The sequence below is a fragment of the Lutra lutra genome, chromosome 7, assembly GCF_902655055.1.
Source record: "Lutra lutra chromosome 7, mLutLut1.2, whole genome shotgun sequence".
NCBI lineage: Eukaryota > Metazoa > Chordata > Mammalia > Carnivora > Mustelidae > Lutra > Lutra lutra.
The window spans coordinates 62,992,987-63,001,799 of NC_062284.1; the positions used below are offsets into that span (position 1 = coordinate 62,992,987).

Sequence of the window (8,813 nt, forward strand, 5' to 3'; positions counted from 1 at the left end):
GCCCTCGCTCACCCGCCTCCCTGCGCTCGCGCAGCCGAACCTGCCGTCAGCGACACCTGACAGCAGCCCAATCAAAGCGCGGCTTCCCTGCGGTGTCACCAATCAGCGGAGGGCGCGCACCAGCAGCAGAGTCAGGCTGCGTTGGCCCGCACTTCTGCGTGGAGGAGGGTGGCCCCTAGCGGCTGTGGGGAGGGAATGCAACCTGATGCTCCCCTTCCTCCGATTTCTAACTGCGTTGGCATGGCACAGCCCGGATGCTTGGTTTTTGACAGAAACTTTACAGGGAGACCAAGAGCAGGGAAGAAGCAAGATGCAGAGGAAGAGGTACATTTATGCCACTGCACGTCCTTGAAAACAAAACCAGGTTTTCTGTTGGTTTGTTTGTTTAAACAAAAAGAGTATGACATACTTAGCCAATAAATGTTAACAGATGTAGAGGAGTAGACTGGAGACAAAAAGAGACAAAGAGAAAAACAACTCAGAAAGTTAAGGAAAGGAACAAAGAGACTTATTATGGAGGAGACAAGAAAATGGATGGACAGGGAAGACTGGACAAGATGGTTCCGATCTCCACACTGGGCTCGTTCTTTACCCCTCCTCCAGCCTTGGAACCAGACAAACCTGGGCTTGAATCCTGGCCTTACCTTTAATAGCTGCGCAGCTTTGGACAAGCCACTGAACTTCCAACGGCCTCCATTTCTTCATCTGAAAGAGAGTGGTTTAAAAACCTAATCAGGGGCGCCTCGGTGGCTCCATCAGTTAAGTGTCTTCTTTGGCTCAGGTCATGATCCCAGGACCCTAGGATGGAGCACAGCAGGCTCCCTGCTTCATGGGAAGCCTGCTTCTCTCTCTCCTTGTGCCTGCCACTCCCACTGCTTGTGCTCACACTCTCTCTCGCTCTATGAAATAAATAAATAAAATCTTAAAAAAAAAAACAAACCCTAATCATACAGTACTGATTATATGAAAGCATTTTGTATATGTTTGCATTTTTATTCTTATCTTTTCATCCTTACATAGGTTTCCTTGGCCAAGACAATTCCAAGATCCCTGTTTCTCTTCTGCAACCTCACCTACCACTTTTTCAGTCAGGTGCCTCATTATATTGACCCCCAAGGCATCCTGAATGAGATTGGGATGATTCTAAGGACCGTCCCTAAGGGAAATAGAATCCTCCCGAGTTCTACTCAGGCTCGTGTTCTCTCCACCACTCCAACCCTTCAATCAAGTTATTAAACCATCTTCTAGGTAATTAACTTGTCTTTCTCACCCCACCCTGAAAAATGTAGGCTTAGTCCCTGATCATCCATTGGAACAATCCAATTCAATGAAATAACACATACAAGAGTTCTTTATAATTGTAAAGTGCTTTATAAATGTTAAGTAGTATTGGTATCATTATCATTAAAGAAATCAAATATATATATATCAATTACCTCCTGCATGCCATAGGATAATTTTTTAAAGTGAGCTTTAATGTGGCTGTTAGAGGCTCACAGGGAATAAGAAAAGTACACACATCATGTCTTTTCTCAGTGGAGCTAGTATTCAAATTTGAACGGCTAGTCTCCAAACTTGAGTGCTTTCTCTATTCCTCTGGGCAAGTCTTATTTTTCCTTCTGTAGTTCTCTCTTCTTGTTTCCTACCTCTTTAATCATAGTAACCACCCTCTCAATCAAATAACAACCCTACCACTCTGGAAAATTATCTCCCTTCTTTATGTGGGTAAACATACACCATTCCAAGTAATTATATTTGCTTGCTCATGACTACTTCTTAACCTAGACAATGAGCCCACAGGTAACATTTTCTATCTCTCCAAAATGGACTCTTAACTGTAGAACTCTATCTGTTCTCCGATACTTGTTCTCTTACCAGAAGAAGAAATTAAATGACAGACACAAAAGAAAGGTGGATGGCTTCTAAGGATACCCGCAAATGAGAAGGGGAGAAAAAGAAACACAAGGGAAGCCTGAGAGAAATGAAGGGAATCTCAGTAGGGTCTCTTCAGTGGGGCCAGAGGACCATGTGAAGGGAATTTCTCTTTCTCAAATAAGATTTCCAAGTATCTTACTATCTTGTGGGCACACCAAGATAGCGGAGATAAGGGACTAACACCACCATACCCACCCCACCTTAACTGACTTCCATACTGAAGCCCACATCTCTATTTTGGCATTCATTCTCTTTCCTGCCAGGACAAAGGTCAAGTTACACCTAAGTCAAGTCACACTTTGAACTGTGGGAACACACCCTCTCAAATCAGAATACACACCTTTTGAGAAGAGAGGACAGAGGACCAGTAGGAAGGGAGAGATTCCCTGGCAACCTTAGGCCCTTGAACACCACTCCCCTTTACACACTGTATTAAATAGCATTAGGGAGCCAAGAAAGTAACACTTGTGGTGGTTGGAGACCTGTGCCTGCCTGTTCCATTCCTACACCTCGTCATATTACCACACCCTTCACTTCACCTTACACTCTTCTCCGGCCCAGGAACTGAAGCTACAAAGAGGGAAGAGAAGGGAGAGGAGAAAGAGGAAACTAACGATTCCCAGCCCAACCCCAAGCTCCATATCCAGTGCAACCAACAGGTAGGCAAGCTTGCAAAGAATACTCAGAGGGAGTCCTGTGGGCAGCAAACACTTCTGAACCTGGATAAAGCATGAAGAATTAAAAGATCAAAGGTGAAGTAGAGGTTGGGGAGGAGAGAGGGGAAAGAAAAGCGGGAGATCCTGAGAAGTGGGGGCAGGACAGGGCTTCAGGCTTGGGGGCTGAGTGGGGGTATGGAACACAATATAAATGGGCAAGAGTTAATGTTTCTCTGGTTCTTCTTAGGGAATGCTTCCACGACCTTTTAAGAATAGCACAGGGGTGGCAGAAGGGCTCCTTGGTCCTCTTCCTGGTTCTAAGGAAAAGGTGACCTTGAGCCACCGATGTCTTTTCCAGTGTCTGCCTCTGTGTGTTTTCTTCCTGTCTTTCTCTGGTATCTGTACTTATTCTGCGGTTTCTCCAGCGGCTGCCTCCCGTGAGAATATGAAGAGGTTACTGGGGAAGGCCAAAAACTAGAGAAGAGGTTGTGCAATGTCACCCTTTCACACCCAGAGTGACGAATCGGGTTCCCGATTAAGTGGAGAAGCTTGGGGGAAGGGTGTTCGGCTTTCTCGGGTCCCCTCGGGTGCTGTCCTGTACTTGGTGCTGAAATCTGGGCGACCTTCTCTCAAGTGGGCCCGCATCCCCGGCCTAGAGTTGGGGAGCTCCGGTCCCCTAATCTACCTGGCGGTGCTTACCTCCTCTGCCCCCGCACACCTAGCACGGTCGCAGGCGGAAAGGCGGAGCCTGCGTGAGCCCCACCCCTGGAGACTGCGGCTGGGGCCTCCCTCTCCTCCACCACCCGCCGCTAGCTCATTGCGCCTCTCCTGCAGTCTGGTTGGAACGCGCTCCATCTCCCGCTCCAGACTCCACTCCGGCCCCCATTTCGGCTCCAGCCTCGCATCGAGTTCCGGTCCTCAATCCTCCGGGTTGCATCCTCCCTCCCCGTTCCTGCCCTCCGCCAGCTCCCGCTCCGGGATTGAGTAACCGGACCCTCAAGGCATGGCTGGTCCCTTCTCTCGTCTGCTGTCCGCCCGCCCGGGGCTCAGGCTCCTGGCTTTGGCTGGAGCTGGGTCTCTAGCCGCTGGGTTTCTGCTCCGCCCTGAACCTGTAAGAGCCGCCAGTGAACGACGAAGGCTGTATCCCCCGAGGTATCAGTGTCTGAGGCGCAGGGGTGTCGTGGGGGGGGTGGGTAGGTGGTGACGGGAACGAAGGTGGGGATGGAGATGAGGACCCGGGCAACAGAGAAGGGTTATAATCACGAAGGCTCTGGAGTGGAGTGCTGTAGAGTCTGGAGACCTCAGTGGGTTAGGGATTGAGGCCAAAACCGTGAGGTTAAACGCATTCCTGGGGACCTGTAACCCTCAGTCCCCGCCCCCAAGACCCGCTCTGGCCCTGTGAGTTCTGGCTGCACCCACTCTGCCCAAATCCCTAATTGAGAAACCAGGAACTATCCTTTTCGCTTTCCTGCTGTTTCCCCCCATTTCCTGAATTCTCCTCCTTGGTCTTTCCCCTCCCCCATCCCTAATGTCGTGTTAATGGTAGGAACGAACTGAGCAAATCTGGGGGGATTGAGCCGGTTAGCAAGAGGAAGCTAGAACTGTTGGGAAAGAACAGATCCTGAAAGTCCGTAAAGAGATTACCAAGGTTTAGGCTCCCTCTAATCTCCCCTCCTCCCAAGGAGCAAAGCCAGTCATGGCTAACTGGATAGCTCCCAGCTGACTGCCCTGGGTCTAGGCCCCCTGTCCTCTCCCTCCATGGTTACTGGGTACCCCCTCCCTAGCGCTGAGTACCCAGACCTCCGAAAGCACAACAACTGCATGGCCAGTCACCTGACCCCAGCAGTCTATGCCCGGCTCTGCGACAAGACCACACCCACTGGTTGGACGCTAGATCAGTGTATCCAGACTGGCGTGGACAACCCCGGCCACCCCTTCATCAAGACTGTGGGCATGGTAGCTGGAGATGAGGAGACCTATGAGGTAGGGGGCCCCCAGAGTCTCCCTGGTGACCCAACTCATCTTCCCAGTAATCCCAGTTCCTTCCCCCTACAGACCCTTCACTTTCCCTTAAGGCTGGACCTTCCATACGCACGTTTTCTGACCCAGTGAAATCAGTCCACAGCTAAAGCCTGGAAAGGGATCCCCTCTCTTTAACAACCCTCTCCCTCTTAATTCCTCATCAGGTATTTGCTGAGCTGTTTGATCCTGTGATACAAGAGCGACACAATGGATATGACCCCCGAACAATGAAACATACCACTGACCTGGATGCCAGCAAGGTAGGTCAGACATTCTACTTCTGATTTACATTGCCTTATGTACAACACTCTGTTTTCTAATCCCTTCACCTTAATCATTTCCTGACTTGGAGTCATTAGACTGTTGAGATTTTAGTCTTGGTGTGGGGGGGAGGAATTGTATCTTAAGAAGCAGCAGATATGGAGAGGAGAGGAGAGGGTCGATGAGAGTGACCATACCCCAAAGTAGGCGGTTTGAGGGAGGGTTCCTAATGCCCCGTTGTGTTGGAGTACTTGCTGAGTGGACTCCTACTAATGCATGCAGTAAGGATCCTTACAGTTCTTGAAGGTCTCTCCTTCCCCAAGGCCCTCAGTTCGTACCCACTGTGCTCCTGTGACTTACATTAATTCCTCTTATTCCCTAGATACGTTCTGGCTACTTTGATGAGAGGTATGTATTGTCCTCGAGAGTCAGAACTGGCCGAAGTATCCGCGGACTCAGTCTTCCTCCAGCCTGCACTCGGGCAGAGCGACGAGAGGTGGAACGTGTTGTAGTAGATGCACTGAGTGGCCTGAAGGGTGACCTGGCTGGACGTTACTATCGGCTCAGTGAGATGACGGAGGCTGAACAGCAACAGCTTATTGATGTGAGGGGCCTTGAGAAGGAGCAGGGTTGAGAAGCAGATGGAAAGAAGAATCAGAGGGGAGGGTGGGCCAGAGGGCCTAGGGGCTACTATGAAGATTCTTAAACCAAGTCCTTTTACTTGCCTCAGGATCACTTCCTATTTGATAAGCCTGTGTCCCCATTGCTGACTGCAGCAGGAATGGCTCGAGACTGGCCAGATGCTCGTGGGATCTGGTATGAGGCTTACCTTACTTCTTTTGTCCCCATGCCCCTTAAGTGCCTTTTTCCCCCTCTATCTCCTCCAGTTCTGGACCCGCCTCTTGATCCCTGTCTTTTCTTCTTTTCCGCTCTCAGGCACAACAACGAGAAGAGCTTCTTGATCTGGGTGAATGAGGAGGATCATACAAGGGTCATCTCTATGGAGAAGGGTGGCAACATGAAGAAAGTGTTTGAAAGATTCTGTCGAGGCCTCAAAGAGGTTGGAGAAGAGTGTATAAGGGAACTATGTGGGAGGACATAAGGAAAAACCAAAGACTAGACTATATAATTTATCAACCAGCTCAGGACACTTTTGATAGCAAAGGGGATTATCATCAGTCACTCCAGGACAATATATCAGGACTCTCTCGAGGGAAAAGCAGGATATATGGTCACACAAGAATAGAAAGAGAGGGGGCACCTGGGTGGCTCAGAGCGTTAAAGCCTCTGCCTTCGGCTCAGGTCATGATCCCAGGGTCCTGGGATCGAGCCCCACATCGGGTGGGGGGGGGGGGAGCCTGCTTCCTCCTCTCTCTCTCTGCCTGCCTCTCTGCCTACTTGTGATCTCTCACTGTCCAATAAATAAATAAAATATTAAAAAAAAAAAGAATAGAAAGAGAGAAAGAATGTCATGAGTACAAGGTAGTAAATAAAGCAGTTGCCATATAAGACAAAGGAGTAACTCAGTGCCTGGGATGTGTGGAGTGTTCAAATAAGGAAAAGTTTGAGCCTGGATCAAGGTAGGGAGTAAAAGGTTGGTGTGTCCATGATTTCAATGTAATCACCCAGTTCTGAGCCAAGGTAGTTCTTGGCTCTGGATTCTGTCATTTTCACTAAAGTATCATGTCTAGGTTTTAAGCTGAGAGCAGGAAGAAGACTGGGGTAAATGGAAGATGGAATGGCATGAGTTCCAGAATGTGTGGCTCTACTGAATTCCTCAGTCTTATAAGGATTAGGTCTCCATATTCTATTCTAGATTAGAAATCCCTATAAACCCAGTTCTTATTGTATGTTCTTCTATATACAATTCTATTTTGGACTTGTAAAGACAGCTCCTCTTCTTTTAGATTCTAGCTGGGAAGTTTTTATTGTTTTTGGCAAATAACAGATAACATATTCTGTCAGTGGGTAGGGAAGTACTTTTCAAATGATATGCCTCAGGTGTCTCATCTGTAAAATTGGGATAATAAGGCTTTCTACATTTTATGTTATTGTGGTGATTAAGTGAGATAATGCATGTGAAATGCTGGCCCATAATAAATGTTCAGTAAATGTTAGCTCCTATTATTATTTTTCTAGATGGAAGGGTTTCCCCTTGGCCAGCCTGTTAAATATGCCCCCTATACCATAGTTTCATTTTGTTTTGTTTTGTTTTGTTTCTGAACTATGAATAGGGTCCACTTTACTCATGTTAGGTAGTTTTCATGTCCAGTACTCTGGCAGATCCCCTGTGTCTTGAACTCTAATGGCCATCTCCATGATTAGGATGCTCAAGTGAAACAAAATACCCTTCCCCTACTTCCCCCACAACCCCCTCACGCACACCCTTAACTATGAGTCCGGCTCTTTTGGACTGTTTGCACCTTTCTCTCTGCCTTCTCACATGTGCTTTTTCCACAGCTAACAGAAGGCTTTCTTGCCTCTTCCTGTTGCAAAGCCTACACCCTCATTTTATGTGTGAAAGAACCCTTCCAAACTCTAGGCTCATTAGCAAAGCAAAGATAATCCATGTATGCTGAGCTCATTGAATAATCATCCCTTTCTCAGTTCAGTCTACCACCCCCACTCATTTCCCTAGATCATCCCAAATGGATCATTCTCCCAAGTTTCTCCTCTTTCACATGTAAGATATTTTTCTATAATCACACCATTATGGGCTTGCAACATCAAAATTACCTTGTATGCATGATAATAACAAACCATTTACACACAAACACACACATACCCCGCAGTGTCATTCTCTCACAGCCCAAGTTTCTGGTTCTTGATATACTTCTAGAGTTCCTGTAGGTCTGGCTAAGGGAGGGTTCACATATCCCTGACTTTTCACTAACAGAGCCTTTATGGACTCAGGTGGAGCGGCTGATCCAGGAGCGTGGCTGGGAGTTCATGTGGAATGAGCGTTTGGGATACATCTTGACCTGTCCGTCTAACCTGGGCACCGGACTTCGGGCGGGAGTGCACATCAAACTGCCTCTGCTAAGCAAAGTAAAGGAATTGTGGGGTTAGAGTGGAGCATGAGTGAGGACAGTGGCTGTGTGTGGTTGGGAGGGGATGAGCATTTTGGAAAGGAGCCAGACATATTGTGGCTAGAAATGTCAGGGGAAAGGGCTCTGAGCTCGTTCCGGGTATAACCAGTCTCTGCCCCTATTGACCCTGCCCCCAACCCCTATCTTTTCCCCTCTAGGATAGCCGCTTCCCAAAGATCCTGGAGAATTTAAGGCTCCAGAAACGTGGTACTGGAGGAGTGGACACAGCTGCCACAGGCAGCGTCTTTGACATCTCTAATTTGGACCGACTGGGCAAATCAGAGGTGAGATCCTTAGGGATTAGGGTGAGGAGAGATATAGGTCTGTGGGGGTTGAAATATGATGGTGAATGGGCCCTAGGAATCTGAAATGAAATTCAGGTTGAGTGGGGAGGCAACTGGAAAGGAGTTCCTAGAGCAGGCAAATCAGTGCTGAAGAAGGAAACTCAAGTTATGGGAAACAGAGATCAAGGGTTAGTGTCCTTCAGGTGGAGCTGGTGCAGCTGGTCATCGATGGCGTGAACTATTTGATTGATTGTGAACGGCGTCTGGAGAGAGGCCAGGATATCCGCATCCCTCCTCCTCTTATCCACAATAAGCATTAAATCCCCCTCCCCAGAAGATGACTCAAGATTCCCAAGACTTCTGCTCGTTTTAATGTGGCCCATTCTACTTGCCTTGGATGCCCCCAACTCCCTTCTGTCCTAGTAAAGACTCCTTGCTGTGCTCTAGCTGTCTGTGTTATTTCTCATGGTTGGGGTGAAGAGGGACTAGCCTCCAGGAAAGGAAAAGAAGCAGTGGGGTTATTTATGATGGAAAGAAGTCTCCAGATATGGCATGCCAGGAACACT

The 8,813-nt window shown here is 48.2% G+C and overlaps 2 protein-coding genes across 22 annotated transcripts in view; one reads left to right on the top strand and one right to left on the bottom strand.

Moving 5' to 3' along the window:
* The window catches only part of PPIP5K1 (diphosphoinositol pentakisphosphate kinase 1), a 47,668-nt gene extending 47,622 nt beyond the window's left edge, over window positions 1-46 (bottom strand). For all 17 annotated transcript variants that reach the window (XM_047735742.1, XM_047735738.1, XM_047735735.1 and 14 more), the window contains exon 1: window positions 13-46. The gene's annotated coding sequence lies outside the window, so the exon portion shown is untranslated. The remainder of the gene's footprint in view (window positions 1-12) is intronic.
* Window positions 47-2,393: 2,347 nt separating this feature from the next.
* Window positions 2,394-8,693, top strand: CKMT1A (creatine kinase, mitochondrial 1A). Of its 5 annotated transcripts, none has more exons than XM_047739007.1 (10): window positions 2,394-2,687; window positions 3,426-3,743; window positions 4,376-4,574; window positions 4,778-4,873; window positions 5,257-5,478; window positions 5,605-5,690; window positions 5,811-5,934; window positions 7,788-7,922; window positions 8,122-8,247; window positions 8,451-8,693. In XM_047739007.1, exons 2-10 carry the CDS (start codon window positions 3,595-3,597, stop codon window positions 8,565-8,567), a joined length of 1,254 nt encoding a protein of 417 aa, XP_047594963.1. In that variant the 5' UTR covers window positions 2,394-2,687; window positions 3,426-3,594; the 3' UTR covers window positions 8,568-8,693. The 5 variants fall into 5 exon arrangements, with proteins under 5 accessions (XP_047594963.1, XP_047594962.1, XP_047594966.1 ...); XM_047739006.1 differs by having other exon boundaries at window positions 2,394-2,594; XM_047739010.1 differs by having other exon boundaries at window positions 2,394-2,594; window positions 3,522-3,743.
* Window positions 8,694-8,813: the final 120 nt, after the last annotated feature.